General features: G+C 42.7%; 1 protein-coding gene across 1 annotated transcript; it reads right to left on the minus strand.

The window, feature by feature from the left end:
* Positions 1 to 10,771: 10,771 nt before the first annotated feature.
* On the minus strand, positions 10,772 to 18,004 carry klf11a (Kruppel like factor 11a). Its single transcript, XM_086265276.1, has 4 exons — positions 17,766 to 18,004; positions 13,752 to 13,973; positions 12,720 to 13,524; positions 10,772 to 12,625 (listed from the first exon to the last, which is right to left on the minus strand). The coding sequence occupies exons 2-4, from the start codon at positions 13,938 to 13,940 to the stop codon at positions 12,330 to 12,332; spliced, it is 1,290 nt and encodes a 429-aa protein (XP_086121402.1). The 5' UTR covers positions 13,941 to 13,973; positions 17,766 to 18,004; the 3' UTR covers positions 10,772 to 12,329.
* Positions 18,005 to 22,108: the final 4,104 nt, after the last annotated feature.

Consider the following 22,108-nt stretch of genomic DNA (forward strand, 5'->3'; position numbering starts at 1 on the left):
ATGATACTTATGTACAGTGGTTTATTAAGTGTTGTAGTAGAAATCTCAGTGTTAAACGATGATAAAACATAATGTTATTTTTGTTGTTGTTCAATTAAAAATAGCAAGTTACCACAAATTGTTTGACTCACATTCACACCTATGGGCAATTTAGCATATTCAGTTAACCTATCCCCACAAACTGCATGTCTTTGGACGGACACCTGGAGTACCCGGAGGGAACCCACGCAAACACGGGGAGAACCCCAGGCCTTATGGTGGAATTGAACTCAGGACCTTCTTGCTGTGCTAACCACTGTGCCACCGTGCTGCCCTATTTATTTATGTATCATTTACCAGTAAAACAGTTTCCATAGTTTTTTACTGCAGCTTTTGCAAAAATGCATGATAGTGAGCATTTTCAGTGATGTTGTATACTATAATCTGATTGCTTCATCACAATGTGCCAGAACAGACTGATAGTTACTTTTAAAGTATTGTGAAAATATGAGATCAAAGCAAATCTGCCAAAAATTTTATTAGATTATGAAATTCTGTGTTTTCACAGATGAAAATGCTTCAGTCTTGTTAGAGAACACTTAGCAATACTAACAGTGAAAATTATGTTTAAAAGGTATAATGTTTACAACATCTTTTCTCATTGGTTATTTTCTCAAAGAATCAAAAATATCTCTTGATCTGACCTGACAATTGTACACTTGGGACTCCTCAGGTGCTTCACCCTTGAACCGCACAGTTCGTTGTGACTCAAGTCCAACTCTCTAAGACTTGGACAAGGAGCTGAGAGCTGAGGACAGAGCTTCACAGCTTCTCTGTGAGAGACTACAATTCCTCGTCTGGAAGAATTAATAAGAAAAAAAATAAGACAACACTGGTTTTAACACGTAATCATGGTACAGGAAGAAGTATATTCTGCAATATTTAATCTTGTTTCGGTGATGGTTAAAAAATTCCCTTCCCAAAGTTTGTTTAGTTAAGCAGTTAAGAAATTTGACAGTTTAAGTAACGTAGATAGAAGTAAAACATAACACATAAATTAACCTGTATTTGGTAGCTACAATTCTTATTTTTTAAATTTCTGAAGGAATAAACAAATGTATATGTTGATCTGACCTGAGAGTTTCCAGTGTACAGTATGAACTCTTGAGTCCTGTAGACTGTTGCTTCACTCCTGAATCCTGCGAGGTGTTCTTACTAGAGAACTGGGAGCTGAGCGCTAAAGAAAGCACTTCACAGCTTATCTCTGAAAGATTGCAGCTCCTCAACCTGAAAAGTAAAATAGTGGACAAGAGAAAAAACAATGTGTTAAAATATTTTGTTAGAACTTCTGAGTTTGTGCGTTTTTTAACTCTTTGCCCTTATCACAATAAATCCCTTAGCTTCCAATAATTTACTAATTAAATAAAGAAATATAAATACTCCAAGAAAAAAAGTTCAAATAAAATGACTAGATTTTTTTACCCAACATAGGTAATGGGAAAGAAATGAGTGGTGATAGTGTCACAGGGTACTGATTTAAGCAAGTTTACCATTAAAAAGATAAAAACAAAGCGACTGAAACACACACACACACACACACATTCATTAGCCTAATACTGATAGATACATTTAAGCAGATGACCCTACTTAATTACATTTACAAATATTGAGTGTGAAAAGCTAAAGTGCCAAGAGTGCAAGCAGAGTTGTTGAGCTGTTTGGGGCAACCAAAAACAACCACCACAGTCTTATTCTCATTTAGACATATAAAGTTTTTAGATCACTTAAGCAGTGGTTAAAATGACCCTTTGTCATTTTCTTTGACTGGAATATAGTGTTGAATCTCATCGGCAAAGCAGTGATAACAAAAAAATTATACCTTTCAAAAATATGTCCCAAGGGAAACATATAAATGGGGCTTATAAACTGAATAGAAGATTCCTGATGCTTTTATCTCTTCACATTTGGATTATTGTTATGAAGTGTTTTCTGGTTTGATTGAAGCATCTATTAAATGCCTTTTTCAATCTGCCCTAAATGCTGATCAAAGGTTTACAATTCACTCTGTTTTATTAATCACACATTACCCCGCTTTTAAAGCTTTTGCACTGGCTACCTGTTAGGTTTAGATTTCAATTTAAAATATGGATTCTTACTTTTATGGCCATATGGGTTGAGGCACCCACTTACTGAATGGCTCCGAGCTTACACCCTAGTTCCTGCATTTACCCATCTAAAAAATAAGGTCGATTGGCCAAATTTTCAAACTTTAGTTTCAAAAACGTGGAATAGCTTTGTGTTCATTTTATTTGATGTATGTGTTTCCCTATTGTTTTGGGGGCATTGCTTTGGTTTTATTGATACTACTGTAAAGCACTTTGTCTGTTTTGTGTTCTTACGAAGCACTAAAACCCCCCAATTTACTTACTAAAGTAAATGTAATGTCTATTTGGCAAACAGATCTCAAATCCAACAGTGTGATCTAACCTGAGAATTTCCAGTTTACAGTGAGGACTCTTAAGTCCCAGAGACAGCAGCTTCACTGACAAACTGCAGCAACATGTTCTGAATAAAAAAAAAAAAAATCAGAATATCAGTTAATGCTTTATAAAGTTTACATGACAATTTCTTTCCCCTAAAGAGCAACAACAGTAATCTTTATAGAAATCTGCTCACTGCTCTGCAGTTGATCGCCCAGCTCCTCCTGCTTCATTCTCCTCAAGAAGTACAATGTGATTGTCATGAATGACTCTGTGCACCTCCTCTGCTCCTCATCCTTAATCTTCAGCACCTCCTCATCCTTCCTCTGTCTCTTTGAGCATTTTGGATAATCTGGACTCAGAACCTTCTGGATCTTCTTCCGCTCATTCTTTACAAAAGTGATGATGTTGTCCTCCAGAAGCTGGAACAGAATACTTTATGAATGACTCAGTCAGACTGAAGACTCACAAACCAACCTCAATCAGTCCAACTTGGGCCCAACCTCTCAACACCACTGTCACTCAGCACCGGATCCCCACAGGATCAGCCCCCTTCTGTGCACCTACCCACCCAACCAACACCATCATCAAGTATGCCAATCACACCAATGTGGTTGGGCTTACCTCTGATGGAGATGAGAATGGGGAGGTAGAGAACTTGTGCTCAGAAAATAACCTGAAGCTTAATGTCCTTAAAACAAAAGAACTCGTCATTGATTTCAGGAGGCACAGACAGGTTCACTCCCCTCTCAATGGAGAATGAGTGGAATCTGTCTCCACCTTCAGGTTTCTGGGCATCCACATATTTGCTGATCTCAACTGGACCCACAACACCATTGCCCTAGTAAAGAGGGCCCAGGAGCGGCCGCACTTCCTCCATGTCCTGAGGAAGAATAACCTGGACCAGAATTTGCTGCTGGCCTTCTACAACTCCTCACTGGAGAGCGTGCTCTCCTCCAGCTTGATGTCTGGTACTCAGGGGCTATGAGTAAGAACAGGAAGGCTGCACTGAGGGTCCAACCAACCCTGGAGGCCATCGCCAGATCTTCCTGTCTCAGGTAAACCAGGGCCATCACAGGTGACACCTCACACCTTGCCCACTACCTGTTTGACCTGCTTCCCTCTGGTCAGCAACTCAGGTGAATCAGGTCCCACATCTCCAGACTTACTAACACTCTTGGAGTAGGATCAGTGACAGTTTCAAAGAGTCGAAATACAGGTTGACTAAAGTTGTGAGAGAGGCTAAACACCTGTTGAAATGAAACACTAAATGTATAAAGGCTAATTTACATCAAAAATGGACATAGATGTATCTCTGTCTGTTAACAAATTTCCCACGTGTGGGACTAATAAAGGTTATCTTATCTTATCTTATCCTATCTTAACGAGTTACAGAACCAATAATTCTGGGAAAAATAAGGATGCTAAAACTAAAAATCAGTTTAAGTTGATCACTTTTGTGCTGCCCCTCGTCACGTTTAAGTTAAAACCAAAGAGTGCGCATTACCACTGCTCAGGTACAGATAGCAGAAGAATACAAAGAGTATACCAAGAATATAAAGTCAAATATACTGTCCACTTTCACTGTCTGTCTCTTTAGTAGTAAGTGATTCCTCATTGTTTAGCTAGCTGCACTGGCACTGGAAAATCTGCCTGTTAGTTGGAATGTTCAGGCTTGTAAAATACCCCCTACAGGTTTCCTCCCTCTTGAGTGTTTAATTTTGAGTAATATTGTCTAAAACGTTTGTTACCCTGTGATCTTGTGTGATGTGTCCAGATGCATCTTCTGTTGACGATTTTTCTGATTGTTTATTTTTTTAAATTAGAGAACAGAACAGTTTTCCATTTTATTGCTGTTTAAAAAAAAAAAAGAAAGTATTTAGATTCTGTGTTTTTAATAAGTTTACAAATAATTTCTGTTGGCATGTGGCTGAATCAGAATCAGAATACTTTATTAATCCCTAAGGAAGGGTCTCCAGTTTCTTCACCTCCTGAAGTGCATGTTTCAGTGTCTTAGTTTTTTATATGAAGAGTATGAAATTATTTTACCTCTCCAGACCACCTTTACATTAATGTATATGCAGATAAAGCTGGTGTATTGTTCCTCTCTAAAAAGGAAATCCATTGTTCTTCAGAATAATATAAAAATTCAGGATCTTTGACTTTTTTTTAATAGAATAAATGAATTCCTTGCTCAGTGGCTTCCTTTGAGATGCTGGTTAGAGACTAGAAACAACATCAGATGTTCAAAACTGACAGCTATCAGTGAGTTCCGAACAACAGCTCCTCTTTCTGCAGTACAGGGTTGTTGGCTTACACCGTTTAAGTACACACAGCTGGGTCCAGGTCCAGGTTTACATTACATCAGGAAAGAATCAACTCAGAACAACATCTCTGGGTGGAAGCTACATCTCGGATCAGTTGGCTGCGGTCGTGAGGTCTCAGAATCTGCTATGTGAGCAAAAAAGAGTGACAAGACCACAGAATCGACGGCTAATAACATCACGGAGAAACTCGCAGCTATTAACGGGACATTGAGAGACCAGTGTCGGAGTGTTAAAAACAGCTTGAAATTCTCATGAGTTGTTTGCAAAATAAAAATTACCATCATAATGCGGCTACCCCTTCGGCGCCAGCTGTGGGCTCAAGGCTGGAGCCGAACAAAAACTCCCTGATAACGACTGTGTTGAGTCTGTTCCTTCCCATTCCCTACAAGGCGACCTGGGTTGGCTGGAAGACTGTTTACTTAGCCTGGCGGGGCGAAGGACACTGTCTCAGCTGAACTATGGACACGCACACACATACATATACTGATACTGATAAGCACTCACTGACGCATCACCTTCCCTAACCAACGCCACCTCCAACGCTTACCTCCCCCATGATGTGGACATCGGGTCAGCTGGAGGCGCAGTCGAAAGATTGCAGCGGTCCCAGATCAGATGTACACACTGGAACTCTTTCCCATGTTGCTGTCTGTGTTTATTGTGTTATGGTCTGTTGATACCTGTGCATTCCTGCATTATCCTTCTGTGTTACACATTTCAATGTTTTTTTCCTCGCTACCTAGCCTGACCTGTCTCCCCAATGTGATGTTTGTATTGTATGTACGGTCGGCAAGGTCTGTCATCTTGGTTGTGGGCAAAAGACCTGCAACTGACAAATAAAGGCTATCTCATCATCTCATCATCATCATCAGGTAGGTTCCTGTGAATATTGATAGAGCAGTGATGTGAGTGCTGAGCTGTGACCTGGAGAAGAGTCCTGGCAGTCAGAGATTGTCCTCTCACCTCCAAGCTTTGGTCTGGCTCTCATATTCCCCACACAGGGTGGATTCAAGGGTAGGAACTCCCTCCTCTCTGTGCTCACACTGCTCCATGCTGCTGAATTCACATTCACATCCGCTCACGCTCACTTTCTAAGTTCACCTGCAGAGGAAACACAAATCATTCATGTGCACATCAACTGAAGTCCTCCTTTCCATCATGTGTGTTGTCCAAATATCAGCCAGTTCTTTTCTGCTTCCTCTCAATGTCAGCTGAATGCAGTCAGACACCAGTGCGAGGCCGAGGAAGCTGCCATCAGCTGCTCTACTTCTACTATCAGTCCACTAGATGGAACCATGAAGCTGCAGCCCAGCACACGCAATGCATTCACTGACACACAATGAATCACTGTGGCTGGAAGCTTCAGTCCATTAATATTCAGTCAATTCAAAAAACAATCAGCAGTGTTAAAAGCTTCAGATTTACTGTTAATGAGAAGCTTCTTCCATCCCGCCTCTGAGCTCAGTCAAACCTGCTACCAAACATTACTTTTATTATTGATTAGTCTGCCAGTTTTCTTCTATACTGAATGTTTTTCCATCAAATATCAGTTGGAGGTTCCAGCAGCTGAATTCAGAGTCATCAATATGAAAATATCCAGTTTAGTATCATCAAAACAAATAAATCCATTAAACCCTGCCAGCACATAGCAGTACATTTCCTTCATATGTATAGCAGAATGGAAATTTAATGGCGAGATGTTGTGTTTTTTTTTCCCAGCAAATAAAAACACAACACAGTGATCCAAAGTGTGTCTTGAAATGAGAGCTGAACATTTTTGCTCAAACATTACAGAGAAGAAACAAACTTTGAAAGTCAAATGTAGAGACTGATCTAGAAGTCTGTGCAGCCATAATCAGAGCTGATTGAATCCTCTAAATACTGAGGAAAGGAGCTTCAGTGTTTCCTTTATTACCTCCTTTAGTAGAGGAGACACTGAAGGATCCTTTATAGAGGCAGAAGAGGCCATTACATCCCATAATTTATAGCAGTACACCATCAGACCATTCATGGAAAGATTAGGAAAACTGACCAACTGAGTCAGTAAAATTTAGAGTTTGCAGATGACACCACACTCATTGGGCACTTCTCAGTTAGAGATGAGTTTGGCTATAGGAGGGAAATACAACAACCTGGAGCTTCTGCCAAACAGTGGAGATAATGCTGGACTTCAGATTGAAAACAGCCCTTCCAGATCCCATTTTCCCGCTTGCCTGCCAAATGAGTAGCCATTATTTCCCAGTACCTAAAGTGGGAGCATCAACAACAGTTCCCTCATCACGAAGGAAAGCCATGTGTGCAGTAGCCAAAGCTCCCAATCCAGGAGCATCTACCACTGACTGGTCAGCATTCTTTAAATCTTTTCTGTACTTGATGCAGAAAAACACCAGTGTTGAGGCATTTTGAGAGTCATTTTTATATTTGTCATTAGACATGAAAACAAGAAGCCACATCAGAAATATTCTGCTCCAAAGGTTTGTTGTCAGATTTCCATCTGGAGAGGGGTGTTTGGCTTCACCCCTCTCCCTCCAGTGTCTCCTCCCTCCATACCCTTGTTTTGTTTTGCAAATTGAAATATTAAATGTGTCATTTATTGAAGATTTGGGGTTGATTTTAATCTGTTTGGGGGTAAAATAAATCCTCTGAACCCACCTTTTGAAATCATTTGTGGATCACAGTATTTTACTGCTGAATAATATTCCCCCCATGTGTTAAGGTTTACATGGTTTTTGTTCAGGTTTTTAATGTTATGTTTACTTTTCTCCAGCGCCCACTGGTCATTTGCCATAACTGAGCCAGATTAGGCTCATACATATCTGCTCTCAGGGGTAATACTTGTGATTATGTCATAATCGTTTGTTTTATTGTCCTGTAGTGCGTTTAATACCTCACATTACCACATGGCGTCACTGTTTCCCCGCCCACGGCCTCCACCAGACTCCACTGTTTTTTCTTCTATTTTTACTTTATATTTTACTTTGGCTCCAGCCGAATGTCGGTCAGTAAGACAAAGGGGCGGAAACCATTCCACACAGATGACACGCCCCCTCTCACGGGCCAAGTCATGACGACGTGTGCTCCCATTGGTCACACCCCCTCAGCCCCACGTGGTGATTGGATGGCGGTTGCTACCTGGTGGTGTGGGCAGAGAGCGCGGAGCTCGGGTTGTGTAACTCTGCTGTCGTGGAGCAGAAACTTCACACACGGAGGAAACGAAACTGTGAAGCCGGAGAATTAACCTCATTTATCTCCACACAGCGCAACGAAGCCGCCATTTTGCCCAGTGAAGGACTTAAAATCAGGAAAATAAAGAGGACTGGCTGTGATTTATTTAGGAATGCCGCTGACTGAACACGGTGGGCGTTTAAAATGATCCAAAAAGACAAAAAATAACAACAAAACATACGAGTTTCACTTGATATGTGTGAGGCTCATTTTTTATGCATTCCTCTGAATGTATAGGAACAACAATCAGAAAAGTGAGCGTGAATGTTTGCATGTGAATGAAATGTTTCATTTGTAATGTGATATTGGATTGTGAGCATTAGCTAACCTTCACACAGAAGAACCTGTGTTAGTTTAAACAGTTTATTATTTATTAGCAGTAACCTTTATAAATGTCCACAGGGACTCTGGTTATGTGCCATCCACAGGCGTCTTATTGACAGCTACGATGTTTGAAGAATAACACTCTTATTAACGATGTCGAGAAAAAGAACTACTCTACCCACAATCCTAAACTCAAAAAGCAATGTCTCTGATTGGTACAGGGTGCTGTTTCCATGGAAACGTTTAACAGCAAAGTCAAAAAGTGGGCACTGCAGTCAGGAACAAAACGCAGCCCCAAATACAGTTACACACAACAGTAAGTACACAAATTACACACTGTATTTTGTTTTTACTGAAATCAAAAAAATTATCAGAGGTCATTCGTTGGGATGCATTTTGGGATGAGCAGTTCCAATGGTCATTTTTTTCCCCGTCCCTTTCCTTTGTTTTTCTCCTGAGCGCCAAACTTTATACCGGAAATATATAAAAGCATTGACTTTGTGGTGTCCGACTTGTTTTCACATAAAAATAAAAACATTCAACCAAATCTTCTTTTTCGGTCCTGCTTTGAGGGTTTTCTTTGTGTGGTGTTTTCAGAATTACCCTACAGTCAGTTTTAAACAGTTGGATATTTCTGACCTGTGGATGAAGCCAGTACTAGCTAGCTTTATGCAACGCTAACCTGGTTATGTCCTTAATGCCAATTAATGCTTTAATTTTTTGTGCCCAAACTATTTTTAAAAAGTATTTTAAACATAACATAACATTTAAATTTGCTATAGCAAGCCTAAAATATATATATTTTATAAGCAATCTTTACTGTTCTATTCTGTTAATCTAATATTACAACATTAAATATTCCTTTAATTTGTGAAAACATGCTGATGTCGTTTATTTTTTACCATTTTAACAGAAACATTACACAAGTGCGAGTTAGCCTAGAACAGGTGCTAATTTTCATGTATTAATGAGGTTTAAAATGTTTAATAGTTCAGCCGATAACTGAGCTTTACAGGAAGACTATTCCTGGGGGGATATAAGTACACACACTTATCTCTCTCATATATGCCAGCTAACATGGAGACTATCCATCCAGCTGTCAGAGAGTGAAGAGATTCACATTCACATTCACAGCTTTGGCCAAGAGTTACCAGTTAACCTAAACCACATGTGTGAGGAAGCTAGAGAACCCACCAAGGAACAGGGAGAACCCCGGCTGGTGCATTCAAAGCCAGGATCTTCCTGCTCTGAGGCCACATCAACTCCTTTATTGTACAGTTTTGTTTTTAAAGCCCACCAGCCATTTTAAAACTCAAGATGGTGGCCATTTTAAAGATGGCTGTCCACTGGCAAATGAAAAAATAATTTTAAATAAGTAAATTAGACTTACCTTTTAATTGATCTTAATGTCAGATCATAAAATCACATGTTTGTATGTGTAGAAGTTGAATTTAGAGGTCATTTGTTTGTTTGTAAGGGAGGAAAGCTTTTTAAGTGGCAGGAAATTTAAAATCCAACTTTTAAATGAGTTCATCAAATGTAAGCAAACACAGACTCTTAGTGTGCAGTTTAGCTCTCAGACATGCTGTGTGACAAAGGCCCAGCTGCTGTGCAACAGGCAGGAAGACGAATGAGAACCTCACTCCGAGATGGGGAAAAGGAGGACAGTTGAGCAAGATGAGAGATTATTTTTAAAGGTAAGCACTGCAGAGCAAGTGACGTGTTAAACTGGAAATGTAAATGTTTTATGTGAACATAAAATACATTTTTTAAAATCAGATATTGGATCTGTACAGGATGTGCAGCTGCTGAATTATGTTAAACATGGTGAAAAACAGATTGAAGTATGGTGATTACATACAGACAGGTCAGTGCAGCTTGTGGTGGAGTTTACACACCAACAAATCAGACATCAGTTTATACTGAGGTCAACAATGCTGATTATTCACTGAATTCACTCACTCGCCTACATGCAAAGAAACATCCAGTATGGGACTTTACTGAAAAGCTACACCCGACCTGAGGGTTCCCCTCCAAAAAAAATGGTAAATGGTAAATGGCCTGTATTTATATAGCGCCTTTAAAAATCACGGTGCTTAGACTGGCTCAAGATTTAGAGCGAGATGCTAATCACTCTGAGGTTCCTCAGCTACTGCATCCATCTGAAGAGTCCCTGAGCAAGTTACTGAACCCCAAATACCCCCGGGGCATCCACGTGGATTTAAAATGTGCTGCATGTTTACTGTGGAGTTGGATCAGTAACATGAGCCAGGCTGGAGCAATGTGCTTCACTGCAGCGTTTTAGTTTTGCTTAAAAGTACAAAATTCGACTTTTAGTCAAAAATCACAAAAGTATTGATGAGTAAAGTTTTTCCAGCTGTTGAAATTCTCAGTGAAACAATGACTGCAGACAAACGCAAAAAACAGCTGGTGCCAGCCTCGTGGTAACATTTTATTATAAAAGCCATTTTCTTCACCATCACCGTGGTGTACAGGTAAATGTTCGAAAGAAAAAGAAAAGGATTATTTTAATATAAGCTGTTATTATTAAGAATAACATTTAATAACATGAGGTATTTTTACTGGCTACACTATGGGCCAAATCAAACTATCAAAAACAGCACTTTCCTCAACGAATGTTTATTAAATAATAATAATAATAATAATAATAATAATAATAATAATAATATTAACAATGATAATAAGAATAATAATAATAATGTGTAAAGCAAAGATAGTAGGTAGTATCACAGTAATGAATACTGTCCACAGACTCTTAAAATATTAATATCTCGTACTGTGAATAAATGTAGATTGGATTACACATAACACTCATATAGATATCAAGATATTTACAGTATTTACAGTCAGAACAGAAGTGGGCTAAGAAGCATGATACTGAGGCTTTGGCAAACAATAAGAGTGTACACGAGTCGCTAACAGGTCGCTAACGAGTCGCTAAAAAGACGCAGCCGTGATGGTACACGGCGGGGGAGAGAGAGAGAGAGAGAGAGAGTACAAAAACAAGTGAGATTCAAAAATATTCCAGTGCAACATCGGCTTTGTGTGGATGTCTGTGAGTGAGTAGCAGCCTGGTGCCTTCAGGTCCTCCTCCTCCTGCGGCGGTGTGTTTGTGGATCGTGGGAATAAAATGTCCTGAGAATGGTGGAGAAAGCTTGCCGTCCTCTGCTGATGACGGCTATGTCTACGTTAACAAAAGTAACAGGAAAACGGCGGCACTCAGATCGTTCAACTCTCGGCAGCATGAACATAGAAAAGAACTGGATTCATCTGAGCGCCTCCTCCACTCGAAGGACGGCCTTAAACTCCTGAAGGGACCTGCTCTGCTCTCCTGTCTGCGTCATACATGTGCTGAAACTTCAAACATGGGACCAACAGGGTTTTTGGGTCTTTTTGGGTTTTTTCCTGTCACTTCTGTGACAAGCTGACAGCAGCTAGTGACAGATCTCCTTATATAGAAGAGCAATCACTTCCTGGTAATAAAGGTCCTTCAATTTTTCTCACAGTGAAGCTGATTGGTCGGTTAAGGACAAAACGCCCTCGTTCAATGGCGCCTGTTTCCTGAACTTCCATATACTAATATAGCTTATCTATAATAGTAATATAGTAAATCTACTGTTCTCCCCTCAGCAGGCTTCCAGACCCTGGCCAATGAGAAGCCAGTAAGAACTGAGCCATGGCGTCTTTTTTTAGAGAGATCATGAATGGATGGCTTATTTTAAACTGCCATTCATGCTAAGCTACCGTTCAGAGCAGGAAGTGAGCAGGACAGGTCCCTGTAAAATGTGTCCAGGTGTGTCTGACCCTGTTCTGAGGTCGTGTAAACGTAGCCGAGTACAAAACATCGTCCTGATGTGGTGGGCGGAGCTGATTGAAACAACCAGTCACAGTCACTCTTTAAGAGTCTGGTCGGTGTTTGGCCCCTCCCCCCGGGGCTCCTGAGATGGCCCTGTGAGTGACACTAGTCTGTTAGTTAGTTGGCAGCAGGAACCAGCACGCCAACGGGAAGTGCCGGTCCTCTGTTCTGACCCTTTGGCAGGGCGCCTTTGCTGAGGTCTCGGGTTTCGCCGGGCCACGATGACGGCCTCTTGGTAGTCATGTGCCGTCGGGCGTGTTTGGTCAGATGGTCGCTGCGCATGAACCGCCGTTCACACACGCTGCAGACAAACTTCTTCTCACCAGTGTGCGTGCGGCGGTGGCGGGAAAGCTCATCGGAGCGGGCGAACCGCTTGTCACAGCCCTCCCAGTGACAGCTAAATGGCTTCTCACCTGTGGAACAAGAGGACACGTAAGTGGTTAGCTCATGTCTATAAGACAGGTGAGTGTCTGTCTGTGGTTCTCCTTCCCCTGAGGTGACTCATACCTGTGTGTGTGCGCAGGTGAGCCTTGAGGTGTGAACTCTTGAAGTAGGTCTTTTTGCACCCAGGGAAGGTGCACACGTAGTCCCGTCTGCGAGAGAAGTCTGCCTGCGAGGTGCCACTGTTCGCTCCTGACGGCATGTAAACAGGAGCTGGGGCGAGTGGGAGGAGCTTGGTGTTGCCCAAGGTCATGACGGTCTGCGGGCCTGGTTGTGGCTGGGGCACGGGTGGCTGTGGCACCACAAACATCACAGTCCCTTGTGGCACGGCGGAGCCCAGCAGCAGCGGCTGGGCGAAGCTGGAAGTGGGAGACTGGGGAAGGATTGGCTTGGGCCCGCCCGGCCCCTGCACCTGAACTGGGGCCTGGACGAAGGCGGAGATCATCCCCGTTCGGCCGTTCACCGGGAAAACCTGGCAGAGCAGCGGTGAGGAAGACAGCGAGTGAGGTGGAGAAGCTGAGGCGGGAGGCGATGGGGGGGTGTCGGGAGTTGGGGGAGGGTCGTCCTTCTCCTCTGGAAGCGTCTGCAGAAGTGGTGGCAGAGGCTGCGTGGAAGTTTCTGACAGCTCGGTGTTGGGCAGAGGAAGGCTGAGGCTGTCAGCGGTGTGGCGGATGACACTGGTGGCCATCGCTCTGCTGGGCGGAGCCACACAGGTTGACTCTGAGTGAGGTGCAAGTGCTGAGGTCTCTGAAGTGACGGCATGGGGGTCACTGTGAAGGGCGGGGGAGGGTAAGTGTGGTTTGGAGGCGATGGTGAGGATGGGGGTTGCAGAGGCCTCGGCGAAGCTTGGACTTTGAGGCGGAGTTATACACTGAGAGAGAAAGCAGGTGTTAGACAGACGGATCCCAAATGCTACGAATTCATTCACAGAAGAAAATTACTTAAAACAAATTAAGTAGTTAACTAAATAATGAAAAACCTAGAAAGAATTTTTTGTGTTACATTTTTATAAATATGGTAACGATGTGTCTGATGAGGTCATTTAGTCATGCGTGTGCATTTAACATTTTCTAACGTTCTGACTGTATTGGTTCTTACCAGCGAGGAGAGGGCGATCAGGTCTTTTGGTGTATCTGTGCCCTCCGAGTGGAGTTGGATAGAGTCACAGGAGTCAGAGGTGGGCGTCAGTGGGCGGGGCTTGTGCGACCTTTGACCCCAGAAGCTCATGCTGACGAGCGCTTCGGCAGCCTCCAGGTCATGGTACTCGACGTACGACTTTTGCTCCATGGCTGCTGCTGTCTGTCTGTCCACACGGCTGACCTGAGAACAGTCGAGAGGTCAAAGGTCAGTTTTAAAAGACTTTAGCATTTCTCGTCACTTTAATCGGATTATTTTCTGTGATTTTAAAGCAAAAATCAGCTCAGAAGCGCAGAATTACGACCAAATGGCGCTGGTGGCCCGGAGAGTGGGGAGCCCGGGTTCGAGTTCGACCCGTGGCTCTTTGCCGCATGTCTGTCTCTGCCCCATTTTTTGTTTTGGGGCGATCGTGGCTCAAGAGTTAGGAGTTCGCCTTGTAATCGGAAGGTTGCAGGTTCGAGCCCCGGCTCGGACAGTCTCGGTCGTTGTGTCCTTGGGCAAGACACTTCACCCGTTGCCTACTGGTGGTGGTCAGAGGGCCCGGTGGCGCCAGTGTCCAGCAGCCTCGCCTCTGTCAGTGCGCCCCAGGGTGGCTGTGGCTACAATGTAGCTTGCCATCACCAGTGTGTGAATGTGTGTGTGAATGGGTGGATGACTGGATATGTAAAGCGCTTTGGGGTCCTTAGGGACTAGTAAAGCGCTATATAAATACAGGCCATTTACCATTTTGAATGCTGCTGGAGCCTCTGCTGGATGTTAGAGGTACTGCAGTTTTTGGCACATTCAGCTACACTCTACCCTAAAAGCTAGAGCCTGAGTGTGTTTAAACCTGATTCAAAATATAAAAGTAAAAATTTAAAACACAGGAAACATGAACAAAGTTCCCAGACGTTTGTTAGGTTGTTATTTATGAGTCTCTGCAGCAATATTATGATGATGGAGTAAAAGTAACCTTATTTTATTATCACAAGTCAAGGATCATTTGATTACACTCCGCCCACCTCCGCATGGATCAATAGCTGGTTGCTATTCGTTTCTTAAGTGATGACGTATGAACCCTGCTTCCGGGTTCAAACTGCTGTGTGTTTATTAAGCTGTTGTCTTTTTAACATATTTTAATGTTTTGTATCTTGTTCTATTTAATATGAACAAGACCCAAAAATGGTCAGTAATCACTGTCGGTCTCTGGGTTTTTATTACCACTGTAGCAACTTTTAAACATGGAAGCTAGCGAGCTAACTCCCTGCTAACTTCAAACTCCGTTAAACTTCATAAATTCAGTTTTCATGGATGCCCGGATGTTAAATGTAATTGTTACACCTGGTAAAGAAACCACACTGACCATTTTATTGAACATGAAAGAATTTAGACAGTTTTTAACTCTCAGTTATGCCACAGTGTTCATTTGACTTTGGGACCTGAAGCAAAGTTTGGACCCGGAAATGGCTAATAACATCAGACTTAAAGACTGAATTTGGTGGGAGTTTCCAAACATATGTTGCCAACAGGGAAGTTGCAGAGTGTCCTCTCGTGGACAAGTAATCGTTTCTCCCGTGTCTTCCTTACTTTGATTTATTTTTCGGCTGTTATACATTCTGATAATGATATATTGGGAAATAGCCAATATCAGCTTCACAGGTATATCAGTCATGCTCCAATCAAAGCCCACTTTCATCTGACTGGACTGCTTCTGGAAACCTAAAGAGGGGCATGGGTAGAGACATGGGCAGAGGGTAGTTCAGCCACAACCAGCTGCTTCTTCTGGTCTCATCGAAGTTTCTGTTGGGCTTTAGCTATACAGGCAACTTCTGGAAGCTAATTGAGGGTGATGGCAAGCAGGCAGTGGACCGTCTTCTTTCTCCCATATGACTTAAACGCACTGTTAGTGCTCACTATCCTATAAACTGTTGAGCGTCTGCCTCACAGCCCAGCTTCTTTTTCTTTCTTTCTTCCTCTTACTCCACGGATAAAGCCAAACACCTCCCATCTAATGACCAATGATGTCACAGTTTTCCCACCTCCGGCTGAGCTGCATCTACCACATCAGGAAATAAATAAATTAATTAAAGGGGCGAGAACTGTAGATGGGAGGTGACTCGGGGACAAAGGGCTCCTGGCTGCTTGGCTGGCATCTGCTTAGCAGCACGTACAGGATGGGAGGAAGAGGGGGAGGAGGGCAAGCGAGGGGCGAGAGATAACGATGTAAACAGAGAGAACAGGCGGAGGGGGGGGGGGGGGGGGGATATAGTGGGTACACCCAACCTCTCACCCTGCCTGACGGGGAACCTCACTGCACCCAGAATAGATTGCGGGAGGTGCTAACAAAAATAGGAGAAAAAAACAAAACAAAACAAAAAACCCCCATCATGAACAAGCCCCGCCCACTCCTCCTCCCACACTGACATGAACCAACTCTCCCTGTGAGAGAGAGAGATAGAGAGAGGAAGCTCCTGACAGGAAGTATAGTTGGACAAAACAATCCGTTTCAACACAAACACACACAGACCCCGCACTCTGATTCCCCACGACCACAAAAACACACCACACCTATTGACAGAGAAACAACAAGGTTTACTCATAAATGAACGCCGCTCGCTGCCTTTAATGTGCTAATAATCAACTGGGCTCCACGATTAATAACACCTGTTCCCCGACACACTCACACCTGATTGAGAAGCTTGGGATGCATTTATTGCTCCAGACACACTTTCTGTTTTTAATTCTGAGATCTTTTTTTCTGCGTGACTCGGATTGATTCCTGGTGTGTTGTCAGGTTTCTCTTCCTCTGCATTTTCTTTGTGTTCAGTGCAGATTTCTGGGATGAAACTGAGGCTGAGTCTGATTCACACAGTCAAATCGCAGGAAAATCAGAGACGCCACATTAGGATTTATTTTATGGAAAATAACTTTAACTGGTTTTTAGAACAAAAACACACAGAATTTTACACGTCAGCTTCAGGTGCAAATATTTGCTTTACACTGTTTAAACAGGTAAAACATGCACTCATGAAAACGTGATTATTTTAAATCAGCAGTAATGAAGCAGGCGTTTCCTATTAGAGCCAAATGCAAATCAAAATGAATGTAAATGATTTTAACATTTTATTGAGTCAGTGACAGTGAAACCGATCTTTAATTACTACAGTGAGCTCAGACCAAAGAATCTAAATTCATGAGAGTCATCAAATTAATAATAGATTATTTTGCTCAACAGGTTTACAATTAACGGATTAATTGTTTAGTCAAACCAAAGAAAATATCATCTGATCATTGTCAAAATAATTAATTTACAGTCACATTAAGAGGATGAAAATCAATTTAACTGTTTAGCCAAAATATTAAAGGAAATGAAAAATTTGCATGATCAACATCAAAATAATCAAATTAATGTCATGTTTAATAAAGAAAAACAAACTGGCACACGAGAGACTGAAACACACTTGCAAAAACAAACTTAGACAAAAAAAAATGTACTAAAAAATTTAAAATCGGATTAATCAATTAATCTGTGTTAGAGAACAGTGAGAACATGCCAGGTGAAACTCAAACTACTGGCTTCACTGTCACAAGCCAAAGAAACAAACTGAACACAACGACGCTGAGAGCCGCTCGAAAATATCAAAATCAATCAAATCAGTCAATCCTGTCCGGCTAATTAATCGACGACACGGAACCGAAAGCATCAACTGTACCAAAACAAAGAAATCATCTGTAAAGTTTCTGCAGCGGTGAGCGATGCACTGCAGGGATGCAACTGTTGGTACTGCTCACGCGCGCGCGCACACACAGGAGTGACTGGGTTCACTGTGACCTCAGATAAACCAGCAGACAGCGCCAACACAGCCCAGCCGAGCCGAGCCGAAACAACCCGACCGGGGCTGCAGAACCGCTCCGTCCCCGGACCCCGAACCCGGAGGTTCTGGAGCCCCGGGCGGTACCGCACAGTTCTAACATTCCAAGTTTCTGGAAACTGACCTGACAGCAGCGAGGCTGAGTTGACGAAGAGAAAGAGCAGACGGAGGAGTGGGGAAAGGGTCGGCGGCAACTCCGTGTACAGCTACTGGAGCTTCAGTCGGAGCGCTGAGCCGCTGCCAGCAGACTGGCTTCAGCTGAGAGCACCGGAAAAAAAACAAAAAACACAGAAACGAAATTCAGAGCGGTCTGGCGGGTGGTAACACGCAGCCAATCAAAGTCAAAGGTGTAGCGGGCCGCGGCCAATCACGGGCGAGGCGGTGCGTGATCGCTACGTGAGCGTCACGCGATTGGCCCGCGGCGGGGTGCGTGGCTGTCGGGGGGCGTGGCCGCGGAGTCAGCGGTGTCAGAGTAAACCCGGTGAACCCAGCGGCGCGCTCGAACTGGGGGAAAGGTTGGGAGGCGCGAGGCGGGACCGCGGGGACGCGCGCGACAGGCATGTAAACTGCAGATGGAGTGAAAAAGGAACAAAAAAGGACAGGTGAAAGCAGGTAAAACCGAGGAAAACACACTGCAGACACACGGCCACACCAGAAACACCGCGTCACCGGCATGTTTTTAAACGTTTACGGTTAAAATCATGGTAAAACGTTAGTAAATACACTGAGTGTGGAGCGTGTTGACTGTCTCAGCCTCTCTAAATATGGAGTATCATTAAGAAATACCTGTTTATTCACACTCATTTACCTAAAATACAACAGTTATGGTGCATTTACACTATTCTATATTTAACTGAAAACTCAGAATCTTATTTTTGAGTGTTTTTAATGAGGTCTTTTCTGTCAAACACAGGCACATTTACTTTCACATGTTTTCTATTAGGAATTAATTTGTGTATATACATACATATTCTTTGAATCGTGATCATGTAAAACAGAAATAGATTTTAAAAATGCTTTCTTATGATTTAATGTCAGAAATGAGACACACTGCTAAGACAAAAAAATAATTTTACTGGTGACATGATAGAAACAGCTTGACATTACTGACATGTTGCTGTCAATACAGAAAGGATTAGACACAGGTGTATTTCTGGAGAAAAAAATTTAAATTTTGGGTTTGTGGAAAAGTTGAAGCTTTAGTGGCTGAAATGACAAATGCATGTGAACATAATCTTAAAAAGTGAAAAACACTGACGACGTGAGCAGATTTTCCTTCTTTAGTGAAGCTGGTGTGGCGTGGCTGTGATGTGCTCACTGTTTCATGCTGCAGCAGGGACATGTAAACACTTTCTCTTCACTGCAGAGCTGAAACTACACAATCTCGTCTTCTTCTCCCTCCTCTTCCTCACGTGCGCGCGGAGCCTCAGACATGTGCACGTTAAATTCACAGAAACGAGACAAAGAAACAAAGCGGCGGCTCTGGAGGCCTCACCATCGTCTCTTATTGTCTTCTTCCTGTAACATTTCTCTCCTCGCTCTCGTGAGCCCTCCTCCTCGCCCCCTCCCCGCAGGGCTGATGAACCCGGGGACTCCTATGCGGCGAGGTTGTAAACAGCCTCTCCAATAAAGAATTTCAGGGCGGGGCTAAAAGGCAGCACCCACTGCCTCCTCTTCCTCCCTCCTTTGTTGTCGCTGCAGGTTAACCCTTTAAGCAGCCGCATCATTATCATCACCGCAGTCGTCATCGTTCTGACACGTGTGGTGGAAGTGATGACATCCTGTCTAAGTCAGACAAAGATGCACCTTCAGCTTCACCTGCTGCCTCACAGCACCTTCAGGTCGGCGGTGGCGGCTCAAACACATCCTGGATGTCAGAGAAGCTGCAGAGATGAAAGTGGAACAGAGGCAGCAGGCCGGGGTGATGTGAGTTCATTTTCAACTCCAAGTTCAGTGAGGTTGTGAAGTAAAAAAAGAGAAAAAAGGGGGAAGGAGGGGGGAGAAAAACACAGGCGGGCGATCCGTCCATAAAAAACGGTTTCCAGGCAGAAAACAGTCGCAGGCTTGTGCAGTAGGAGGCTGAGCTCAGCTGTTTGCAGCATGAAGTCAGAGTGCAGAAACCACAGCGCGCGCTCAGTGAGCCATGTCCCAGCTCTGCAGCAGGAAACTCACCTGGACCTCACCTGAACCTCAGCGCTAAGCCTAGAGACACAAGTCTAGAGACACAAAGGAGAATCTGTCTTCAGGGTGACGGCACCCTCAAACCTCCTCAAATTTAAAAACTCTCCAAACTCAAGAGAGGAGGTACAGAGGTAGAGGTGCAGAGATTTTCAAGTATTCAAGGACACGTTTTCACTTTACTGATTATAATTCATAGAAACACTGAGAGTCTGAATCATGACATCACACACATGTAATAAATCTTTGCATTTTTAGTGACCATGGTTCACTAAAGTGAGTCAGTCCTATGTTAAAATTTTACAGCAGAAATAAACATGTTTACAGCCTGATACACCAACTGTTTAGTCTCTGTAAGTAATTTCCTTCTTCATAAAACTGCCGTTAAACTTTAGTTACAGAATAAAGAGAAAGCAAAAGAGAGGAATAAGCAAAAAAAGGGTATCACTATATACAGGTGGCACAGTTTTATATACTGAAGACAAAGGAGACCAACAGTTTATCTTCATATCAGAAGTCAGAGACAAATATCACAATTGGCTTCAGTTTGCATTATTAGGGAAGTGGCTTCTTTGACTGACAGGTGGCACGTAGCTGCTAGCTGTCTGCCATCTTCACCCTGAACTGGACCTCGGGACCGTGTTTGTGCTGTTGGAGTGTTTTAAAGCATTTTTCCTGACATTAAAAATGCTCCATGTCATTGGTCATTTTTAATGACCTGGCTGCTGTGAGGTTGCTGTACTAACAAACCGTCTGAGCAGTAAAATTCTAGGATTTCATCTCTAAAGTGATGTCCTGTAAACACAAGACTTTTCTGCAACAATAAAGAGTAACATGAATACAAGTATAATGTTCTTACAACAGAAATGTAAAGTACTTTGTTTTCACATACCTGTGAAGAGAGTAAAGTTTTTTTTAATATATAAAATCTTTTCTAGAAGCAACTCTGAACATGTGAACCTTCTGGAGTGAAAATTTGCGATAACGATATAACTGATGATATAATTGACACTAGACAAAATACTTTACAGCTCCACAACTTTATTAGTGCAAAAAAAAAAGAAAATCAATGTATTTTCACTTAAACAAGCAGCTGTTTTTTTTATGTGCATTAAAGTTATATAAAAATGTAACAGTGCAAATACAAATTCCTTGCTGACAGTTTAACCAAAAGGCATTTCCAGTGGAAATTGGCCAACATATCCTCGGCATAAAAACATAGAAACAGCTTGACATCACTGACATGTTGCTGTCAATACAGAAAGGATTAGACGCACGTGTATTTCTGGAGAAAAAAAATAAAATTTGGGTTTTGTGGAAAAGTTGAAGCTTTAGTGGCTGAAATGACAAATGCATGTGAACATAATCTTAAAAAGTGAAAAACACTGATGACGTGAGCAGATTTTAGCTGCTTTTTATGTGCATTAAAGTCATATAAAAATTTAACAGTGCAAATGCAAATTCCTTGCTGACAGTTTAACCAAAAGGCATTTCCAGTGGAAATTGGCCGACATATCCTCGGCATAACCATGTAAAATATCCACAAATAGAGCCGTAATGCTCTGACAATCCATCAAGCGGTGCGGGTTCGTAGCAAAGTCGTACTAAAGCATTTGACAGATTTTTGAGCGCCGTGTACGACATAAAATTGTTTCGAGGTCAGTAAACACAACCAGAATTCATACATAGGGCACACGGGATTATAAGGGGCGCTGTCGATTTTCAGAAAAATCAAAGGATTGATTTTAAGTGTGCCGTATTTTCCAAAGAACACGGTAATAACGACGGCCCGCTAGCATGCTCTACCAAAAATAGTGCTTTGTTGTGTATCTGACGGACGAAAGCTAAACCAGTTCCACACCACTTAAGTTGCACCATTTTTACAAACCAATTCTTCAGTTTCATTCAACGATCCGCTTTCGCCCTTCTCATTCTCCGTCGCCGCCATGCTTTTTCCGCCATGTGCGTATGAAAACAAAGGCACTGCGCATGCGCGTTTTGCCCATATTCTATCGCGATATTTCATTTTCTTATCGTTGCCCAACATTACACCGCTATTACCGTGAACAGTATGATATGGCCCAGCCCTAGACTCAGTTTCCATGTCGGTTACAGTTTGTGAACAGCAGGTAGAAATCCTCGGCTCCACGGGAGCAGGGGTGCACATTACTGCAAGGTCAAAGGTCATTCCTCCTCCCAGACTTCCAAGAATTACAGCCCCCCATGGCAATGTTCCTACAGTCTTTAATGGGCGTCCACTGCCCGGCTCAGGTGTGTCAGACTGTTTGT

The sequence above is a fragment of the Aulonocara sp. 'chitande type north' Nkhata Bay genome, linkage group LG15, assembly GCF_057382095.1.
Source record: "Aulonocara sp. 'chitande type north' Nkhata Bay isolate Kocher_YH1m ecotype deep benthic linkage group LG15, A_spYH_male_GT1.1, whole genome shotgun sequence".
Lineage (NCBI taxonomy): Eukaryota > Metazoa > Chordata > Actinopteri > Cichliformes > Cichlidae > Aulonocara > Aulonocara sp. 'chitande type north' Nkhata Bay.

Bases quoted from the DNA above. Each gene is read 5' to 3' on its own strand.
- klf11a (XM_086265276.1), bottom strand. From the start codon at position 13,940: ATGGAGCAAAAGTCGTACGTCGAGTACCATGACCTGGAGGCTGCCGAA. The intron at 13,525-13,751 runs GTAAGAACCAAT...TTTCTCTCTCAG, and splicing joins TGATCGCCCTCTCCTCGCTG to TGTATAACTCCGCCTCAAAG. The intron at 12,626-12,719 runs GTATGAGTCACC...CTTGTTCCACAG, and splicing joins TCACCTGCGCACACACACAG to GTGAGAAGCCATTTAGCTGT.